The 22,885-nt window shown below is 41.2% G+C and overlaps 2 protein-coding genes across 5 annotated transcripts in view; one reads left to right on the top strand and one right to left on the bottom strand.

Moving 5' to 3' along the window:
* The window catches only part of LOC120554211 (oocyte zinc finger protein XlCOF8.4-like), a 46,989-nt gene extending 28,412 nt beyond the window's left edge, over positions 1-18,577 (bottom strand). The window contains exons 1-4 of one of the 4 annotated variants that reach the window (XM_039792949.1): positions 18,497-18,577; positions 3,719-3,875; positions 2,670-2,857; positions 2,453-2,524 (exon numbers count right to left, since the gene is read on the bottom strand). In XM_039792949.1, the coding sequence (XP_039648883.1) occupies positions 2,453-2,492 (40 nt within the window). In that variant the 5' untranslated portion in view covers positions 2,493-2,524; positions 2,670-2,857; positions 3,719-3,875; positions 18,497-18,577. Of the gene's footprint in view, positions 1-2,452; positions 2,525-2,669; positions 2,893-3,718; positions 3,876-5,552; positions 5,840-18,496 lie in introns of those variants that run through there. The other 3 variants (XM_039792948.1, XM_039792951.1, XM_039792950.1) reach the window with 3 other exon arrangements.
* Positions 5,184-21,695, top strand: LOC120554225 (zinc finger protein OZF-like). The gene is made up of 2 exons (XM_039792979.1): positions 5,184-5,382; positions 18,491-21,695. The coding sequence occupies exons 1-2, from the start codon at positions 5,319-5,321 to the stop codon at positions 19,948-19,950; spliced, it is 1,524 nt and encodes a 507-aa protein (XP_039648913.1). The 5' UTR covers positions 5,184-5,318; the 3' UTR covers positions 19,951-21,695.
* The last annotated feature ends 1,190 nt before the right edge of the window (positions 21,696-22,885 follow it).

The raw sequence follows: 22,885 nt of genomic DNA, 5'->3' as shown, positions 1-22,885 counted from the left end.
TGAAATATATCTGGAGTCACAAAATGAAAAATGAGCACTTTGAAAGGTTTTGCCACAAACTCAAATGGCTTCTTTTCTGTATAACTAACCTCTTTAGACCTAATAACTGCGGCGCGCCTCTTTCCTCCCAAACCCGGGCTCTCCAACCTATTATTGAAAAAACTATTAATTTCCTACACTGCGCTCTAAAAAAATTTTCTTTTATTTGTATCATATCCTTTTTTTCCCTGTTTTATTTTCATGTCAATAAAGTTGCCTTGCCCTACAACCTCAGCCTGTCAGTCTGTCACCAGGACAAATGACTGCTTCTGCCTTGTGCCTGTCAGTCAGTCAGTCACCAGGGCAATAGAGAACGCCTGTCTGTCACGGAAGTTTGACATTAACTGCGCGTCAATCTCGCTATTGTGTTATATTGCAGCAAACGCCGTCTGCACGAAGTTTTGAAAAGTGTGACCACACTTGTGTCCGCTTTGCCGGCACTGCCGTGTCACACTTTGACTTTAACACCTTCAGGGGTGGCGTAACTTTCCCTCCTCCGTCTGCGCCGCACCTCTGCGTGGTCGGCGCTGAGCCCCGCTCTCTGGGAAACGCGCAGGGAGGACAGAGAAGCTTGCGCCTACGCGCTCTCGGTCACCGACGGAATTCTGCACTTCTGTGAAGTAGCGTTCAGTTTGTATGCTCCACATATCTGGAACAACCTCCCAGAAAACTGCAGGTCCGCAGCAACTCTCAGTCCATTTAAATGTATGGGTGAAGACTGTTGTTCGATGCTGCCCTTCTTTGAATTAGTTGGCCATTTCTTACACCAACTTTAATTCTTGTATTTCATCTGTATGTGTATTAAGTTCTAGCGGCGTAACTGCTCTTTAACCCTCCTGTTGTCCTCGGGTCAAAGTTTCTATATCAGAATTTTGGGTTTCTTTCAACCAACTTTAAAAATAAATAAATAAATAACCTGGATAGTTCCATGCAATGCTCTTCACAGGTAAAAAATAAATAAAAATAAAATATAAAAAGATCAGTTCACTACTTTCATTGAATTTGAAATTACATTTCAAAAATGTCGGAAAGAGCTTCAAAAACGAGGGGGGGGGATACAAAAATGTCAAAATAGCGCATAAAAAAACCGTGACAAAAACATCAGAAAAAGTGACAAAAGTACTTGGATAAAAGTGACAAATGTCAAAATTAAATCGCATAAATTGAGCTCCACTGTTATAGTTCGGTAAATGTGTTCATTGTGATAATGTTATGTAGTATATGATGTGCATGTCTCAAATGTTATATTAGAGGCCAGTTTTGTTTTGTTTCTTTTGTTTAAGCTTAAATGAAAAAGTTCGCCACTTTGTGCTAGCTTGCTAGTCTGCTTAGCCTAGCTCGATAACCTGACTTTTATGATAGAACCGTGGCAACAGTAAACTGATAATTTCGGTTTTCATTTTAGCTAACTGGAGCTCTTTATGGTGACGAATGTGATTGTGAGACACTATTCTGCTGTTTACCAGAATAAACGGCTGTGATAGCCCACGAAGAGTGACGGATTCGTCTGTAACGCAACACAACGCAAGAGAGAGTGTACACATCCGTTACATTGTAATTTCCCATTTTTGGGATCAATATCTATCTATCTATCTATCTATCTATCTATCTATCTATCTATCTATCTATCTAGACCCTGAAGACAACAAAAGGGTTAACGTTTTTATATAACGCAGTGTTTCTTCTATGTCGATTTGACAGTGGCGGCCCCCCACGGCAACATTTCTGCCCCCCACTGTATCAGAAATAGAGCTGCATTGTTAGAGTGCATGTCGGAGAATAGCGTGGACACGAGCTTCACTCGGCAGAAAAAAGGAGAAAGGAAAAAGAGACGCTGTCCAGATGATAACTAGCCAGTTGAGATGGTGTGTGTACGTCCCTGAGAACTTTAATTTGTACAACTTATGTTGTCAGTTCATTTAATCCTGGTCTTGCAAATTTAAATTAAGTTAACTAGTGACTTTCGTTGTTTGTATTCTTCACCTGCTAGCTAAATTGCACGTGGCTGTTGACTTGTATTTGAGGTGCATTATTTACATGCTGAAGTAGCTACACTGCATTAAGATAATGTAATTAATAGTGGGTTTATTGTTATTTGCAAAGTTGGCCTATATAGTAACTCCAAAAATACAGTTCAATCACAACTGAAAATATGCCTCATATATAAATGTGTTTGTGTTGCAGCAACGTGTCCGATTTGTTTCATAGGGGGGGTTCGGACCTTTCCCCACTGCTAAAAAAAAATCCTAAAGGAAACACTATAACGCACTTTGAATTACCTTGTTGAAATGTGCTGTACAAATAAAGCTGCCCTGCCTTGCCCATGTGCCCCCCCAAGGGGCCAGTTCATAAAACAATGTAATTTATCAATACACAGTAAAGAAGAATATAAAACATTGTAAACGTCTCCCACCTCTCCGCTGGCCAGCTGACAGTTTCCTCTCAGAGTCCATGTTGAAGTGTCTCTCATCAACTTCTCCCCAAGCTGCATTTGAGGAAAAACACGGAGCTCACAACATATCTGATAACACACGTTAGCAGGAGCTAGCTGCGGCTAACGTTAGCTTAGCGCGCGGACTCCCTGCAACAACAGCAGTAAACGCGTTTCCGGTCGGAGAAAGAAAACAGACCTGCTCTTTGGAGCTCCGTTTCACCACGTCCAGGAGTTGGTGACGTTTCTCTCTTTAGGGCACCAAACACCGGCGTCTTTTACTCCGCCGTCCTCATCACGCAGTGAAATACACAACAATGGGACAGAGGTCGCAGCATCTTCCGGGACCCGGAAACACAAACACAACTTCCGCTACACTCCTCTGCCCTTCAGAATAAAAGAAAAGCGTTTCTACCCTTGGTCTTTTAATAAGACGAGATAATACCAGTGCAGTGGTTGAATGTAACTACGTACCTTTACGAATGTGCTGTACTTGATTATAATTCAGAGGTATTTCCATGTTATCATACTTTATACTTAGTACTCCACTGCATCTCAGAGTGAAGTAGGCCTATTGTACTTTTGTAGTATATTTAAAGTGTACTATTATTGTCTTTGGCAGGTGTTATATGTGGGAGAATGTTGTCCAGCAGATGTGTACATGATCAACATCTCTTCCATTGTAACACAAATTGTCCCCATCAGCAGCATGGACATCATCATTATCATCACTCTCATCATCACCATCAGTATAGAATATCTATAACGTAAGTATATTATTTATTTTTGTGTTTGTCAAGCAATTCTGTTATGTTTACATTCTTGTCTTTATAGGCATAGTAAGTATAAGCTATTGCACTGTTCACTTTTGCACTATACCACCATTGCACACACTCTACCATAGCACCATATCATGGTCATTGCATCACATGGTCAGTCCATACCAGACCTTTGTAAGTACTACACAAATTGTTAACTCTTTACATTTTTGTGAGTGATTGTTATGTATGTGAGATATATGTGTTTGTTGTGTTATGGTTGTCTAAGCTACTGGGTGCCTAAAATTTCCCTACGGATGAATAAAGTATCTATCTATCTATCTATCTATCTATCTATCTATCTATCTATCTATCTATCTATCTATCTATCTATCTATCTATCATCACCAACATCATCACCGTCCACACAAACACCATCATATCGCTAACTAAACTCTACACTTTGCCAAGTGAATTGAGGGGTTACTACCTCCTCTCTCCGGACCGAGTTTACTTGGGGGTGTGGGGTGGATGCTGATGTCTCTGAAGCCCTGAGAGGGGATGAGGTGGTCCGCAGTGGCCAGAAGAAAAGTTTGAGAGTCACTGACAGGTCTGAAGTCTGGTTGGAGAGGGGGGTAGAATCAAATCTATTGAAAAAAAAGAAAAGGAAATTAATAATTTGCCCTGTCACCAAAGCCCCTCCCACTGTCTTTGTTTTGACCAGAGATGAGGCTCGTTCAAGATGAAGTGCGCCTCGCCTGTAAAGTAGACGAGAGCAGGCGGCAGCAGCAGGGGGCGGTGACAAAAGTCCGCTCTCAAATCGGACAGTTTTCCAGCTGATTCCAGCAGCTGACAGCAGCCTTCAGGCTCAACAGGAAGTGACACAAACACTGTGGTCCGAATTCAGATTTAATAAAATGTTATCAGACCCATATATCAGCTCCTACACAGTCTCCAGTTGATTTTATTATGACAGAGTAGCTGTCAGAATGCTCTACATGCGATCTGTTGCTGATTTTAATTAACAACAGACTGTAGATGATCCGTAACCTGAACAGATTTAGTCTCTCTGACTTCTAAACGTAACTATCAGCCACACAACAGGTGTTCTGTACAGAATAAGCCTTTAAATCAGACAAATAGCAGTTAAAATCCCTCCGATTCAAAATCAATGAAAAGTTTATATAAAACGTCATCATGTTGAGTCGATTCTGAACCAATCAGCTGTTCGATCAGCTGAGAGACCGGCGTTTCCCAGCATGCCCTGGGTCCGCCTGCGTCCGCCTGGCTCTTGCAGTTGGTGAAAAGCAACTGCGCTACCTGCGTCTCAGAACTGCGGCCGCCTTGGTCTCGTGAGATTATCGTTGCCCACGTGTGCATGACGTCAGAGCAAGTCGGGATCAAGTCGGACACAAATCTAACCGGCATGCAACGGGCGGCGATCGCCGGTGATCGATTCTGCGCAGATCTGCGCAGATCTGGCTCATCTTGAACGAGCCTATGGTTTTCAGTCCCCTCCAGACCTCCCTTGTGTTGTTTTGCTGAAGGCGTACCTCCAACTTTTTCCTGTAACTGTCCTTTCCTTTCCTTATCTAACACCTGTGCTGTTTTTGAACCCTCCTCAGCTCTTCTTTGTCCCCAGACAAAAAAAAAAAATATTTTCTTTTCATTCAGCAGGGCTTTAAGCGCCGGAGCCACCCAAAATCTGTTGTTGGAGAACCACCGAACCTTCTTTTTAGGCATGGTGTTCTCCACACAGAAATGAATATAGTACGTGACACGGTCAGTGAGAAAATTAGGGATTTTTTCTTAAAGCTACATGATTTAATTGTAAGATATAGTTGTTTTTCGTGAGTTTTCGCTCTTTACTTTTTATATAACATGAAGTATGCTAATACCTGATGTTACACACACTCCGGTACAGTGGGTGGCGGTATGTATCTATTGGTTTGCGATCCGCCATTAGCTAAATCAGAGAAGAAGAGGAAGCCCGTTCAGATTTTACCGAGCTAGCTAAACACCGGAGCAGTCAGCGGAGAGAAGCCGTTAGTTGGCAGAAAAAACCCGAGCAGTTAGTTTGTTCAACAGAGATGGACCGACACCGGAAACGGCTCGAGGAGGTTTTAAAACCGAAAACGAAGCCGCGAGGAGAAGGTTTGTGGTCTTTCTACTGCTGTGCTAACGACGCTAAGCTAACGTTAGCTAAACAGTTCACAGCCGGAGCTAGCTATCTCCTTAAGCTAACGTGTCTCATCTCCAATAGGATTTAATTGCGAGTCTTGAACGTGTATTGTGTTATCTGTCAGTGTGTGCAGCTTGGTTACCGATAGAAGCAATACAAGGAGCAGCTGTGAATGGTTTCCAGTTGTAACGCGAGGGGTGTAGCTGGAGAGCTAGCTCCAGCTAACGTTAGCAGTTAGCTGGAGCTCCGAGAGAGACGGTTAGCTCCAAGAGTCCACAGACTGAACGGAGCTCCCACCCTGATACTTTACAACATCGACCGTACAATGCCAGGTCTCCGCGGCGCGTTATTTACTCCACATACATGAGCAGTAGAACATGTAGTTAGCACGACCTGCACCAACTCGCTAGTCAAGTCTCTCTTGACGTGTGTGGGTCCGAGGAGAGAAGCCTGCAGCGGCACGTCTTCACACTAGTTCACCACAGGGCTCGACATTCACTTTTTGAGGCACTTGTCCTTTGGGCAAGTACATTTACGTTTCACTTGTCCATGCACAAAAGTCACTTGTCTGGTAAAGATTTATCATTTTTAAAATATTATTTTTATTTTTTATTTTGTGTTTTGCTATTGCAGAATTCGAAAAAAACGTTGAAAGCATCCAAACTCTCTCAACATTAATACAATTCAGTTGAATCAGTAGAAACAAACGGGTCCCAAGAATAAATTTCCCCTTAAACAAGACAAAAAGGATCTCCAGACTCCATAATACAAAGTTATACATTGCACGCCGGTGTGCAGAAATTAATAAAATAAGATTCTAAGTCAATAATTTTAAAGTTCGTCATTACTTTCAGATTCCTAGTCAATATTCTGAGTTACTTAGGGCTGGGTACCGAACGTCGATACTTTTATGGTATCGAAAAAAATATTCCAATCCTATGAGTATCGAAAAATTCTTTATCTTTCGGTGCCAAATTTCGGTTCCAAAAGCGTCTTAGCGTGTAAGCGCAAGCTTATCTGTCCTCTCTGCATATTGACACAGAGCGGAGCTCTGACCGACACACACACACACACACACGGAGAGGTGCGGACGGAGTAAACTGTCTGCAGTTTTGTTGAAGTCACAGAGAGTCACGGTTGGTTTCAAGTGTGGTTACAGTTTTTTAAAACTTCACGCAGACAGCGTTTGCTGCGATATGATATTAATGGCGAGCCGAAAGCGGTCGCGGTGCTGTTGACGTTCCACTTCCTCTTACAAGCAGCCACAACGGTGGTTTCTCTGCCCTGATGACTGACTGACTGGCTGAGCTTGCAAGGCAAGGCACTTTTATTAATGTTACTCTGAGTGAGCAGTTTTACCAGATTTTTTTAATTTTGATAACTGTTTTGATTCACAATTAAGGTGGAAATAAAAGCTTTGTGTTTAATGTCTTTTTGTTGATGTTGAAATGGATTTTAAAACATATGGTATCGAAAAAAGTATCGTTAGGAATCGGTATCGAAACTGAGGTATCGAAATTGGCACCGGATCGAAAGATTCTGAACGATACACAGCCCTAGAGTTACTAAGTCAATATATTGAAACAGTGTTTCCTCTGTGTTGATAGCATAGTGGCGGTGCGCCACGGTATCAGAAATAGGGCAGACGCACAGCAGGGTTTCTGCTATGTACACCACGCACCACCGTTCCTTCGGCTGTTTATGAAAAGTATTTATTATTATTTTAAATGACATATCTCCATTTATGTCAAAACCTGGAGACTTTCAAACATCAACATGTCATTTATTAATATTTATTTGGGTGAAAATGACAAACATCTTTTTGTATTCTATTTTGCCTGGAAACGCTTCCAATGTGCTTGCGTTTCGCGTGAAAAATAGGCGTCGGTCCTATTTCTAGAACGCTCCCGTCTGAGGCGCAGGCAGCGTGCACGCTCTAACCTGTTAACATGGGAGCCAAAATAAAAACGGACACTCCACGCAGCTGACACGCTCGCGCCACGCAGACAGTGTGCAGGAGCCCTACTGTGTTAGCCTACTTGTACTTAAGAGGAAAACACTACTACTACTAATACATTTACCTGACCGAGAATGTTGAAAATTCAGATTCTACTCGCAAAATATCACTAATAAAATATTATTATTATAATTATTATTATTATTATTATTATAATTATTATTATTATTATTATTCATTATTTATGAAACTATCCATGGATATCTTTTTTTTTTTTTTTATAAACCTCAATCTGTAACACATGTGGCAGTGCGGTTTGGCTGCGGCTCGTGTAGAGATTCAACGTGTCCCCTGACCGAACAGGCTGTTCATACCAGGCGCCTCGTTTAGAAAACAGTGCGGCGAATTTGCGTCAGAAGTGGCGTACGGACGAAACATAGGCTGTGAGTACGCTAGAGGGTGAACATTTTTCGGGACTCTCGTCATTTCCGCGGATCGGGAGCAGGACTGAGCCGGAAATTAAAATAAAAAAATGACGCTGCAATGCGGTGAGCGTGCCCAAAGATTGCGAGGCATTTCGTTTTAGAAAAGAGAACCACTTAGAACTCCTTATACGTTTGTTGATTGGGAATACCGTGACCCGCGGGAGTCTTGAAAAATTGTCACTACCCAACCCTAACAACCCCCCCAGCAATGAGAGACCAACGGCTCTGCAGCGCTGCATTCACACAACAACTTCAGCAGAGCAGAGGAGCTGCTCTCGCTCCCTCGGGCCACCGCTGCAGATGTACACGTACACACACACACACACACACACACACACACACACACACACACACACACACACACACACACACACACACACACACAGAGTGAGTCTGATAACTTTAGACAACATACGGAACAAAACGGGAGTGGGATGGGATTTGGTAGTCTTTCTCTCGGGATTTTGCGGGACAGGATGTTTTTTGGGAGGGGGGGGCAGTCACGTGATTGGGATGTGACGGGAGTATTTTCGTGTGCTCGGGATGGGATGGGAGCAACAATTGATTCCTGTGTCACCCTCTAGAGTACGCACAGAAATACGCCGGATTCCCTTCATAAATCACAAACGACACTAAATGTGGCGCAGCTTCGGCGGCGTCATGTCACGCCCATAATTGCCCCATAAATGGTCAGTGAAACGCCCCAAAATTTAACATTCATCCATACAGACATCCTGCACACCGAGGACAACATAGCGAAGGACGTCCACTCAATGTGAAGTTGCAGTTCTTGTCAGAGAGGTGGGAAAGAGGGAAATATGTTTGGAGTAGGGTTGTGCCGATGGCCGATAACATCTGATTGACTTTACTGCGCACCGTAGTTAAGCGAAAGTAGGTCAAGTTGTAAAAAAACTTCCCCTACCAGCAGGGCAGCATTTACAGAGGGCATTTAAATGTATGTCTCATCATTTCTATGTTAACAGTTAGCCTATAGTAGTAGAAAAAAATATTCATGTAAAGAGATATGAGATACAGTAAAATAAAGTGCTTAAGTAACTTAAGTGTACAAATATTTAGCAGTTTCATTGAATAACAAAAAAAAAAACATAACACAAATCGCACCCTTCAGACATGCTAACTGCAATATTTCTACAAATTATATTACACACTATTATCCCTTTACCCGTTTCTCTATCAGTTTCCACTTAAAACGCTCCAGCTCCACATAGTTATTCCTCCTTACAGCAGTTTCAATGTAAAACTTACTCAAACGCTATTAAACCACGGTGTTACCACACACACACACACACACACACACACACACACACCCCCCAAGAGGGAAGGAAAAAAAAACACCCAGAAATCCAACTTACACACAACAGCTAACTGTGTGTGTGTGTGTGTGTGTGTGTGTGTGTGTGTGTGTGTGTGTGTGTGTGTGTGTGTGTGTGTGTGTGTGTGTGTGTGTGAGTGAAACGGGTTAGGCTACTTCCATTTGAATGATTATGCCGCGGCCGGAAGATTAACGAGCGACGCCACCGCGTTATAATCGATTATGGTGGGCCACTGCATCGATGCAGCGTCGTCCTTGTCCGCATCCCGATGCATCGATTATTTGGATTAATTTCAACGCCTCTAGTTTATGATGACCTTATTAAAACGGCGTGCTCCGCCAGACAGCGGCATCGAAAACGGCATCATTGTAATCCTTATCTGTCCTGTTTTTATCGTATTTATTCATGAGAACAAATTCAATGACATGCCAATATAATTACAGATTTGAGTCCCCCGCGCAAATATACCTTCATTTGAATTCACAATGTTATGTTGTCTGTTTTTCACCGCAGATCGATCAAACAGGTGTTTGTGTAGGATATTAGTTGTAGGAATGGCTTTATGAATTCTTCATATCCTCAGAGAGAGGCAATATTTCGATTCATTTTACGCAATTGTCTCAGTTTCACGTTTCATCCCTATCTGCCGTCGATGTCGCCATTTCTCGTTTCACCCGTTGCTGTGCGTACGCCTGGGTCAGAGTGTCCGCGGAGGACCGCACATTTTCCCGCCTAGTTTGCTTTTTTTTTATAAATCCCAATTATTGCGTAGAGAGCGGCGTACGTCTTGATTTGTGGTCACTGATTATGCTGAAAGTTGTCAACAGTAAGTAACGTTACCTACATGTGTTCCCTTTTAACCACGGTTTGCTTTTCTTGCAAATAATTGTTTTCAAAGGCACCACATTTCAGGATATTGTGCCCTTTTCTCTCACAGAAAGAGTTCCATTTCAGTCTTTGGACCAAAATAAATTTTTTTAAACGGTAACGTTAATACAACTTGTCGGAGGAATACAGCATCTCGTGCAGCGAGGAGCCAGAGGGACCGCGGCGTTCGCCAACGTTAGCTTCATGTCTGATAGACGGTAAATTCATCCAGGTCAGTGCCTATAACGCTATTTTCCAAGCTCCTGGAGCTGTCATATGTCACGGGACCCAGTTGGCTGTCGACGCTTTCATTGCCGTTTGTCACTTGTGCCTGAGGAGAAATTGCGGTACTCGCGCTGTTGTTTATTTGACTGTCAAGACTTCGCAGCCCACTTGCCCGAAGGGGACCAGTGTGTTGTTATATTTGCCCCGGGCCATCGGGCAATCCTTATTGTTGAGCAGAGACGTCCCGATTTATAGCTAGATAACTCTGTCGGTTACAAGTGTACTCCTGTTATAGGACGAATTAACTCGATAACATCACCTTACTAATCACTTATTAACAGACACGGGTTCTCACTTTCACTTGGAAAAGACAAAGAAAAAGTAAGGTTTTTAATAAAACAAAGTTTTTTTTAAAAAAATTTTTTAGTGATTCATCATCATGTTTTACACACACACACACACACATCTGGATATTCTACTTTATGTTCTACTGCAGTTAATTGCTGCCACCATGAGGAAATATTAGGGGTGTGAATCTTCACTGGTCTTTGGTTTCAATTATGATTATCCTGTCGAAGATTTAAATCGATTCGATATCACAATGCGTCACAGTGCATCGAACCCTCAGTATTACTATTGATTGCTACATGTGGTTTTCATCAACAATCAATTCAAGCAGTCAGATAGATATATATATATAAATAAATAAATGAACTCTCCTTTTTTATTGTATCTGCTCTTTAAAAGGACTCTTCCTGAATGTAGTGGAGTGTGAAGCACAACAGACAAAAGGCCAACCCCCCCCCCCCAAAAAAAAAAAGCACCAAACAACAAGTAACATCGCCCAGGACCGCATCGCGATGCAGTGATTACTTTCAACACCCCTAGAAAATATTAGCTCAGTTTCTTGTTATAATGAGATATAATTTTAACGTTATTGTTTTTAAATACGTTTTCGTTCTTACTAGATGTTACAATGAGGAAACGTTCTTGTAAAAACTGAATAAAGCACAGTCCCTCCAGGATCTTGCGACTTTTTTTTTGTTGAGATTTTTGCAGCCCAAAATGCCTGATTTCGCGGGAGCTTTTGTAAAATATTGCGAGGCCTTCTGTATTTTTGTTGCAATGAAGTTGCGAGACAGTGAAAGTTGCAAAAAAGATTTTTTTTTTTGTGTGTAGTTCTTTTTAAAAATAAAAAGCAAACTTGTTTTGGGAATAATAAAACGACTCTGGGCTGAGATTTCCTAGTAACCTTACCAAAAAGGCTCAGGATGCTGCAAATGTTTGTATAATATGAAAATGGCTGGTGGATTTAAGACAAAAAATTATTATAATTTATTGAATTAATCAATTTTGAACATATGTGTCAGTGGCTTGTTGATCTTTACATTGTTAGTTAATTTCCTATCCTGGCCTGGGACTCACATTCATACGGTTTGATAAAGTACTTATTGGACTTGAACTTATCATTGCACTTACAATAACGGGCATAGCTGTCCTCAATTTAGGTCATCCTGTACGTCGCATCTTCGTTTTTTCCTGCATCCACCGTGTGTGTGTGTGTGTGTGTGTGTGTGTGTGTGTGTGTCTCTCTGTGTGTGTGTCTGTGTGTGTGTCTGTGTGTGTGTCTGTGTGTCCCGCCCACTGCAGAGAGCCGACAGGAGTGAAACAGCAGTAGCTTTCAGCGACTTTTAGAATGAAAAATGTATACAGATTGGCAGGACGGTCTGAAATGTTTTTACACGGTCTTTCGCTCTACGTTTTTGTTGGTAAATGTGAGATGTTTGAGTCACACACGTCTCGTGTTCTCACTCCCGCAAAGTCAAAGTGCCAAAGTCTGGCACGTGGGACTGCTGGGATTGGTTGAAGTTGGGGGAAACTCCGGTCAGTGGCACCAACTTCACTGTAATTGGTAGAATTCGCGTGAATTGTCGCGATTCCAAAATATCCTGGAGGGACTGAAAGCAGAATCAGGTTAACTACCAAGTTGGTTATTACATAAACAGTGTTTTGGTGCATAATAACATAGGTGAACAAACGTGTGTGTGTGTGTGTGTGCGTGCCAAGATGTTCTTTATTTAGATACAGCCCTAGCTCTCAGGCATTCTGTATAGGGTTGGGTAACGAAAGCCGGTGCTCATATAACATCAGTGCCTAAAAGAGCTTTTTATTTTTTTTAGCTAACACTGAAATAGCAATCATGATTAATCTTCCATGGAAAGGGGAGTAACATTACTGTACTGTCGTTCCCAACAGCATTTGAATGCGGCTTTATTTCACAGAGAGAGAGGGAAAGAAAACTGATCGATTGTGCTTTGTTGACACATATGACACATGGCCACATAACCATGTCATGGCAGGCCTAATTATCAATGCGTTTAATATTACATTAAGTGGTTGGATTTTACATTGGCTGTCATGAGAGCATTATAATTGTCAAATATTTTTCCTTGACCTCAAGTTAAGTGAAACAATTGAAGTTTGATTTCACCATCAAATGCTTTTATAACTGTGTCATGAATAACATGAATTTACTTATTCTATAAATTAACGTTATTCCAATAGAGCACCCTATTTATTTGAATTTGACAGACGTTTTGCGATGTTACATTACTTAGGGTTTTCTAATTGTTGGTGCCTGGACATTAGAATAATGATGTTATTTGCATTAAAATATAATTATGGTAGTAGCGTTATAATTGCATTAGTTGCGTTAGCTACATTGCCGAACATACGCTATTCTTATCGGTTTTGATAGATGGCTAATGTGCGCAAGAACGTCAATTTTAAATTGACCCCACATTTGCAGAGTTTTGAGTTGGGCTGTTCCATGAAGGGTCCTGATTATGAGAAAGCTGCCCTTTGTCCTGCCGAAGAAGGGCTAAGCAGTGGCGGTTCTAGACAAATTTTACTAGGGGGGGCCAAGGAGGGGCCAGTGTTTAACCAGAGGGGCACATTAAAAAATAGCAACAAATGATATTTAAAGATTATAAACTTTTGCTTTAAAATCATATAAACATTTTTTTTGTACAAGTGTGAGTGCAGGTGCAAGAGAGGTAGGGCAATAAAAAATTAAAAACGTCTACATGCATAGCAATGTGTAGAGTCCATCATGACGGAATACTCAAGCCATGGATGAAGATTAGACAAGCTTGGCCTGAGGGGTGGCCAGGGACATGTCTAGGGAGGCACGGGCCTCCCTAGACCTCCGTGTAGAACCGCCACTGGGGCTAAGGCAAGAGGGGAAGGGGCTCAAGTGGAAGCAATAGAGGCAGGAGTAGTAGAGGAGGTAGAGGATGTGGCCGAGGAAGAAGATGAAGGAAAGACATGTTTGATCAAGAGGAAGAAGAAAGACTGAGGGAACTCTTAAGAGCATCACTTGGCTGAAATAAGGGTAGGTGATTTTTATTTTATCAAGCTTTCCACACTAGAGCATGCAGTTCTGTCTGAAATGGATCAACAAACGTGTGTGTGTGTGTGAACAACAGAGCTGAGCTTAATTCAGTACATTTTTTGTGTAGTTGGCAGATTTATTTTGTTTAATACTAATTTATTAGGAACATATTCAACCATCATTCATCAATATGGTCTATTCTTATCCGAAAAATATTTGAGAATGTGCCAGACACTGTGGTCATTAAAAACTGTTATTTTTTTCCTCTGCCAAACACTCTTCATATTCTTTGTTGTTGTGCATACACAGGCTGAAAGAGATGCCTTGACCCCAGAGGAGAGGGACAACATTGCAGAGACAGTCCTGATGCATCTACCTGCAGTCAGTCAGTCGGCGGAAGGCTGAGAGCTCCGCGCCCGTCAGCATCGGCTTATCGCTGCCCCACCGGTCCCCCAGGGCAGAGTGGTCACTGGGAGAGTCTGCTACAGCCTGACTCCTGTTAGCGTAGCTTTACAGCGGAGCGATCAGGTCTAGTGAAATCAGCGCCAGCCGAATGTGTATATAGTGGCTGTGAATGAGAAGGTTTTCCTTCGGCGCTGGCTAAAACATCTTTGGGGGGCACCAAAACTTTCTCTATGCAGGAAAAATATAGCCTGGTCCAGTATATAAGAAAAATCTTTGTCTCTAGGAAACCTACACACTTAGGGCCCTATCTTGCACTCAGCGCAATTGCCTTTGTACACCGACGCATGTATCATTCCTATTTTGCACCCGACGCACAGCGGACTTTTCCCTCCACAGACGCACGTCGGTAAATTAGGGAATGTATTTGCGCTCCAGGGGGCGGTTCAGTGAAAAGAGGAGGCGTGTTCCGGCGCAAACGTTATGTGGTCCTGTTTTGCAGTTTCAGAAAACAATTCCGCCACTGACCAGGAAAAACCTGGTCTAAAGTCAGTAGCGCGTTATTCAGATGCTATTTTAGGGGCGCATGCTTGGCCATAATGTAGCGTGTGCACAACGCGCATACACTTCTCATCTACAGCAGTTCCCATTTTTGAAAACAATACATAATTACAAAGAAAAATATTACTGAAAATGCGCTTCATGTGTTTGGATAGATCAGGAGGCATTTTACAGTACAATCCTCAAAAAGTCGCAGCATTCTTTGTGGCTTGTTGTGTTTTACACATTTCCATGAATCATGGATGTGTTGATGACATAAATGAGGAAATATTAGAGGACTTAAGGAGACGTGATGTTGAACTACGGTGGGATTGGACAGTCCGGTGGAATCTGGTCCGGGAGTAATGCGCGATGCGCTCCTGGTGGACCGGGTGGACGGAGATGGAGTGGGGGGAGGAGGAAGGGGCCCAACAGGTGCAGGTGGTGCGTTTGGAGGCCCACGCTCCATGGCTGCAGAATCCTCTCCAGACTTGAGGAGATGCGCCCGAGAGGCCGCAGCAACATCGCCACCCAGCTAAGACGGGCATTTATTACTTTGCCACATGCCGGACAGCTCCCGCTGGCGTGCGCCAGGCAATCCGCTGTCCGCCATGGAACAAGCGTGCCTGCTCTTAAAGGGAATGAGAGATGACGCTCTGATTGGTTATTTTCACGTTACGCCCAAACCACACCTAGCTACTTCAGACCAACCCATTTTAGATTTGCGTCAGGCGCAAGAGTCATTTATCCCGCCGGTATAATAGCAATAGCGCCCGAGATCCGCCCACAAAGCTACTTGCGTTTGGCGTTTCATACTTGCGTTTCAGATCGTTAAAATAGGGCCCTTATACTCACAGTTAACATACACACATGACAGGCACAACACTAGACATGCCTATAAAGGATGATTCACACTACATTTACCTAAAACTAATGCCATAAAGAAACAAAATGTATAGGGCGATGTCAAATTGGAACACATTACCACTTCATTTAACAAAGATTACAAGTGAGATCAGTTTTTAAAAAAAGACTAAAATTAGCAATTACTCAACAAGAAATCCTCTTAAGCTGCATATGATAGGCTTGTGAATATGGATTCATTTTGTGTTTATTTTAGTACAGACACTAGTACACACTGGTACAGCGTGTCCATTGGTTACTTGTTTCAAATGTTTAAGAAGGAAATGTGAATGTATCAGTAGGACTATATTCTATTGATGATGTGACATTTATTAGATAGTATTTATATTTTTCATACTAACAATGTATAATTATTAATTAACAATTGATCTTTTGTTTTATCTTTTTTGTGGACCACAGGAAAAATAGTTACTAACCGGAGCTCATGTTTTCTCACCGAGCTTGTTCAGATTCTTTGTCTCTGTGCCTGTACCCATTAACTTTAATTATAGACTTTTTATTTTAATTTTTTTTAAGAGTTTTTGGAATGACAGATATCTGTTCAGGTGAGATATTGAGGGCAACGGGACACATGTAACATAGTACAGCGTGCTTATTAGGATCCTAACCTTTTCAAAAAATAAATAATGATCTTTAATAAAGAAAATGAGCAAAAACTGACTTTGGATAGCCTTAGTGTAATAGGAGTTAACAGGAGTTAGGAGGAGACATGCCTTGTGCACATTGTTGAGATATGATAACAAGTAACTTTCTGTATGGATCATAATAGGCTATGGTTTTAAGGTTAAGTTAATACACGTAACATTTGGGCTCAGGGTAATTGGGTATTTTATCTGCTGAGCGATAACATTTATGAAAAACAAACCAAATTTAATGAACAAAGCACATCATAAGCTACACTTCATCTGTCTGTATGTCATCTACTTATTTAGTTCTTACTTCCTGAATTATTTCTTAATTTTTAAGACACTGTTTTCAATAAATACTGTGGTTAATAAACCTTTTGTTTGACTAGTTTATTACTGAACCCAGCCACCACACCCCGCGCCGACACATCCTGCGTCACCCACCACCACCGGTAAATTCTAAACCTGTAACATGATTCACTTATTTTATTTATCAACCTTTGAACTTTGAGCTATGAAGTGCACATTGTTATCATTCATTTTTTTGGATATTTATTGTCGTTTTATGTTATTTCACTTTTCAGTTTTTGTTATTTGTTTTTTTTGAGTTTATTGTGTATTTGTTTATTGGTTGTTAAAAATGCTAATAAAAAAAATAAAGGAAGTTTATCTGGGAGTTTAATTTTGTATAAAGTTAATAAAAGCTGTGAAGTGATAGCAGTCAAACTTGTTGCACGTTTACATTTATTTAATGATTAATTAAATCAAAATGCTAATTCTTTACAAAAATACAGTACAGTTCAACAAAGCGGTATGTATAAACAATGAGTCAATTTTCTCACTTGTGCATAACCAGCTGTAATGTGTGGTGTTCACACTTCATTTCATGATCTATAAATGGTAAATAACTGCAATTGGATCACTATCTGCTAGCAGAGTAATTTCTAAGAGAAGCACCAATGATAGGGAGGGTCTCCATGTCAATTTTGCCCTGAAGTTCTGTGCAAAAATCACGTTTTGACTGTTTAATGAGTGTTGCACATTTATCCAAGAAGATATGAAAAAGTCATGTGAAAATAATGGACTCTGGACTGGAAGAAACCAAGGAATCAACTGAACTCTCCGTTATGGAATGCGGTGACTATTGCTACGCAAGGAGGTTTTGCTAAACTTAGTAAAAGTAGATGGACACGTGCACGACACAGACCTCCCTGAGTCAATTCTGAAAAATACAAAATCCATGAAATAATAATCCTATGCATACCATATCATTGTAATAACTGACAACACAAGTTTTGCTAATCTAGAAATGATTTGACTGTCACACACACAAATAACGTTTGTGAAAAACACAATTATTAATGGAAGTCGTTTTATTTTTATCTGTTAAAATAAAAATAGTTTTTATTTCCAATGCAAAACCGTCTTTTTGACGAACCAATTCATTTAAAGGGGACTGTTGGGGTTCAGACAATTCTTAAAGGTGCCCTGCCACACAAAATGATAATGGAGTCTCTGTAGGAAGCTTACAAAAAACTGACTGGGTTGTCTTTTGTCACAGTTTGTCGGCTGGTATGCACTCCAGATTCCCAAATGCATGCAAGCACTCAAAAAGTGAGTTTTCAAAAATATGTAATATGGGCTTTCAACTGTATACTGAGGTTGGCAAACCAGACTGAGATGTTGTACCACAGGATGCTCTCATCTACAGCATGGTAGACAAAACATTCTCAGCCTACTAAAAGCCCTCAGCCTACTAAGGAAGTGTAGCCGCTGTTGGGCCAAAACTATATTAAAACAAAATGCAATACTGTGATATCGTTATCGACCAATGAAATGACCTGGCTGATACAGATAAAGGTTCTAAAATCAGGCAGTCATTTTGTGGAGGTATTCAGCACCGAATAGAATATATTGTCCTGTTACTGTGGTGAAATCCATCATTCCTAAAGACAGGAAGGACGATTCCAGAAGAACTTAAATGGAAATTAGTTTGTGTGAAGGGCAGGCTGGGACAGGAGCAGCGTCAGATCCTGGAATAGTGGCATCCAAGGTAGGTACAGTACAGAGGCAGAAGTATGAGCTGTAGCATTTGCAGTAGCTAACATGCAATCGAGCAGGTTTTTGGAGAGGAAGTGCACTAGCTCTAGGCTTAAAAAGTCAGCAGCCAGGCAAGTTGTGCTCAGTATTGAATGATGGACTGAATGATGGGGCCCCGATGTAAAGCAGATGGTGTCATTATGAACTTGTCATTATTGTAGTGAATGTAGCTACTAGCAAAGTATTGTTAATTTGACATTAATGGCTGTTTGTGTTTTTGGTTCAGTTTTACCTTCAGATATCCAGAAAGTGATCGTTGGTGAAGAACAGCAGCACGAGTGGAGCTCCAGTCTGGACCAGGAGGACCCAGAGCCCCTCTACATTAAAGAGGAACAGGAGGAACGCCAGGCCAGTCAGGATGAAGAGCAGCTTGAAGGGCCGGAGGAGGCTGATATCACCAAGTTCCCATTTACTCTTGTCCATGTGAAGAATGAAGAGGATGAGGAGAAACCTGAACAGATGAAAGTAGAAGCTGTTGGAGATGACTGTGAAGGACCAGAACCAGGCATGAACTCAGATCCAGATACACATTTACAACCAGATACGTACGAGACTAGAGACTCATCGGAACCTGAGACAGATGACAGTAATGATTGGAAGGAGACCGGAGATCCTCCTTCAGGTTTAAACTCTCTGAATGATAACGAAGTCCCTGTTAGCGATTTGAGATGTAGTACTGGTGAGAAAGAGTGTCTGAAAAGATTTGGCACCAGTGGACATCTGAAGACACGCATGAGATCTCAAACAGGAGGAAAACCATTTAGCTGCTTACTCTGTAACAAAACTTTTACAGTGAATGGAAGTTTACAAAAACACATGAAAATCCACACGGGAGAAAAGCCGTTCAGCTGCTCAATCTGTGCGAAAGCTTTTACAGAGAATGGATATTTACAAACGCACATGAGAACCCACACAGGAGAGAAACCATTTAGCTGCTCCATCTGTATGAAAGCTTTTACAGTGAGTGGAAGTTTACAGAAACACATGAGAATCCACACTGGGGAGAAACCGTTTAGCTGCTCCATCTGTCAGAAAGCTTTTATACAACGCGGACATTTACAGAAACACATGAGAGGCCACACAGGAGAAAAACCTTTCTGCTGCTCAGTCTGTAACAAAGCTTTTACAGTGAATGGACATTTACATAGACACATGAGAATCCACACAGGAGAGAAACCATTTAGCTGCTCATTCTGTGAGAAGGCTTTTACAGAGAGCGGCCACTTAAAGGCGCACATGAGAATCCACACAGGAGAGAAACCATATAGCTGCATTGTTTGTGAGAAAACTTTTACAGTGAGTGGAAGTTTACAGAAACACATGAGAATCCACACAGGAGAGAAATCGTATAGCTGCTCAGTCTGTATGAAAACTTTTGTACAAAGTGCCAATTTACAGGCACACATGAGAATCCACACCGGAAAGAAACCATTTAGCTGCTCAGTCTGCGAGAAAGCTTTTACAGTGAGCGGACATTTGGATAGACACATGAGAATCCACACAGGCGAGAAACCGTTTAGCTGCTCTGTCTGTAAGAAAGCTTTTAGAGTGAGCGGACATTTAAAGACACACATGAGAACCCACACAGGAGAGAGGCCGTATAGCTGCCCTCTCTGCGAGAAAGCCTTTGCAGTAAGCGGAGTTTTACATAAACACATGAGAGTCCACACATGCGAGAAACCATAAAGCTGTCTGAAGCGGAGCTCCAGTCTTAAAGGAGAGCAGAGAACCTTAGTCAGGTTTAAACGCTCACCAAATGAATGAAGCCTTTCAAAGTTATGTGACACGCAATACTCTGTGGGTCTAGGCAACACTTTATAATAAACGTCACTAAAAAATTGTAAATTGATAGCTAACACTAGTTACTAGAATTGCCGTAAGTGGTCATTTTGAGTGCCAGATTCCAAACTCTATAATCGGTCGTAAATACATAATTGTGAGATTAACGCATAGTTTTAGGGTATCTTTCTGTAGGGAATTATCATTCAGTGTAACTCAGTATATGCAAATAACAATTGAATGTATCTTATTTGGTTATGAATCGTTTAATTGTTTTTTTAACATTATAACCTAACCTGGCACTGCCACAGTTTTGGGGTCCACTGCGGTGGTAACTGCGCAGCTCTGCTCGCACCTTGTGCTGATGCCCTTTCTTTTTCCCGTCCTAAACTCCGTTCTCAGCTCCTCTGCCAGTTGCTGTATGAAGGTCAACTATGTTGTGGAATACAGCCATCGGCCATCTACGTGTACCGCCTTTCACAGAGCAACGTTACGTGCTTGCCAGACATACTGTAGTATGTCACCGGCTCTGGCTTTGCATTCGGCCCATCGGTGATGCGTACACTTGTTACTCGAGACCGCTAGTGATGCTTCCCAGAGACCGAGACCACGGAAATCTGTGCGGTCAAAATGGCACATACGTGTGTGGACAAAAATTGGTAAAAAGTGATCATAATTTCATGCGATTTATATAAAACTCATTCAAAAGTGAAAATACAGGCACCAGCAGGATTGTATTTTAAGGAGCTTGTTTTGGTGGAATGTGTACGATCAAAAGTAGTTTGCAACGGAAAACTCCGATTGGACAGTCTAGCTAGCTGTCTGGATTTACCCTGCAGAGATCTGAGGAGCAGTTAACCAGAGTCCTCACAAATCCACAGGAGGTTAGAACGCCAACACAAAGAAAGAGGAAGGGGACGGACATTGGTGAAAAGCATCCGGTGGAATTTCCTGTGGCACCGGAGCAATCCTGGAAGTGGAACTTCGTGGATATAGCTACTCACATTATAATATTTCATATATTTTATAATATATTAATATATTATAACATCTGCATCTGATGAGTATATACCTTGTTAAGTTATTTCTAATAACTTTCACCTGTTAGCTTAGATCTTTTAGTTAAATTAGATATTGTGTGTTTTACTTTTGCTTTACTAATTTTCTGAATAAATGCTTTGTAAAATACGTGCTAGATCATTTTGTCTTCTCTGAAAAGAACTCCGAACACTTTCAACTTTTACTAGTTATTGGCATGTTCATTTTGGTTATAGTTATTCCCTTTAGATTGTCTTGAGCCGAAAAAAGCAGTAATGAATAGGGACAAATATTATTATAATCATTATCAAATGATTTAGAAGTAATTTCCTCTGAGCCGTCATGCCAGATATATTTTATCACGTGTGAGAGGTCAATTGATATTTACAAGATTGTTTTATTATTTCCTAATTGTTTTGTATTGGTTATCAGGGACCCCACAATTGATTTGTTAATTTGGCATGGGTGTAGGTTTTGTTTCAACATTTGGGGGGGCCACATTGTAAGCGGGGAAGGGGGGGGGCAGCCCTCAGAAAAGTTTTACAATCAAACACTTAATTTCCTGCATTCTGGTGAATTTTTCTGCAACAATTTGTGCCTTTTCTGCATCAATTTATGGTGCCATGTTTTTTTTATGTGAAGGAAATTATTATTCTCCTGTATTGTTCAAAACTTTCTGCATATTAAAAAACATCACACAAGTGTTTTGTTTTATTTATTTAATTTTTATGGAAGTAAAATAACCCAAAAGCTCAAAATTGAAAAATTATGTTTTTGTCTGTAGTGTCTCCCAGTAATAGGCTCTCTGGCACTATGCATGACTAGAAAATAATTGTAGCAGTGCAGGTTGTCGAGCATGTCTGGTGTAAACCAGAGATTGGGACTCGAGTCTGAGACTTTGACTCGAGTGGCACTTAAGCCGCACAAACAGCTGACTTCAGACTTGAGTTTCGACTCGACCCAAAATACTTCAGACTTGACTCGGACTCGAGCTTCGAGACTCGTCAGCAACCTGTTTTCATGCAATTATTGCTTTTTAAATCTATATTCATGTATTTCAATTTTCTTTTATTGGCACATGTACGTTGGGGAAATGTATGACGAGCTGCATGTCCCCTGCCCTTTGCCATAATGTGCAACGTAACGCATGCACTATGCCTTGTGTGCGCGCATTCACATAAAAAAGTTACTTACGAGCTCAGAGACTTGAGAGCACAAACGGACATTTGGAAAAACAGAAAAATAGGTTCCAATATCAAATTTTTCTTTTTTTTCCGCCTTGACAAATAAAAAAATAAAAAAACATTTTTAACCTGTTTTTCCAATTTTCTGTTTTTATTCAGAGGATCAGAAATTTTGAGAATTACGAAATTGCGTCTAGGCTCCAATTATTCAATACTGCAATGGTATTCTCTCCCTCGTTCTGCCTAGCTACGCCCCACCCCCCACTCGAAGCCATCAGTTTTTCATTTTGGTCCATATGCAGTTAATGACCTGCATATTCCGCAAAGTAGAGGGAGAGAATACCATTGCAGTATTGAATAATTGGAGCTCAGACGCAATTTTGTAATTGGAAAAACAGGTCAAAGATCCAATGTTTTAATTTGTCAAGGCGAAAAAAATAAATTCTAATTGGATATTTGAACCCATTTTTCTGTTTTTCCAAATGTCCATTTGTGCTTAGAAACTTGAGTCGCTGGTTCAAGTCCCCGTGCCCAGCAGGTACAATGCCAATTCAAATCCTAGGCACTGCTGAAGGTGCTCTTGAGCAAGCCCCCGAAACGCCAACTGCTCAGGTTTAGCC

Source organism: Perca fluviatilis, chromosome 24, assembly GCF_010015445.1.
Source record: "Perca fluviatilis chromosome 24, GENO_Pfluv_1.0, whole genome shotgun sequence".
NCBI lineage: Eukaryota > Metazoa > Chordata > Actinopteri > Perciformes > Percidae > Perca > Perca fluviatilis.
The sequence above is the reverse complement of the archived record's forward strand: the minus strand, read 5'-3'. Positions and strand labels throughout refer to the sequence as shown.

Excerpts from the sequence above, each read along its gene's own strand:
- LOC120554225 (XM_039792979.1), top strand. The coding sequence starts at position 5,319 with ATGGACCGACACCGGAAACGGCTCGAGGAGGTTTTAAAACCGAAAACG. Across the intron at positions 5,383-18,490 it reads AACGAAGCCGCGAGGAGAAG|TTTTACCTTCAGATATCCAG; the intron begins GTTTGTGGTCTT and ends TTTTTGGTTCAG.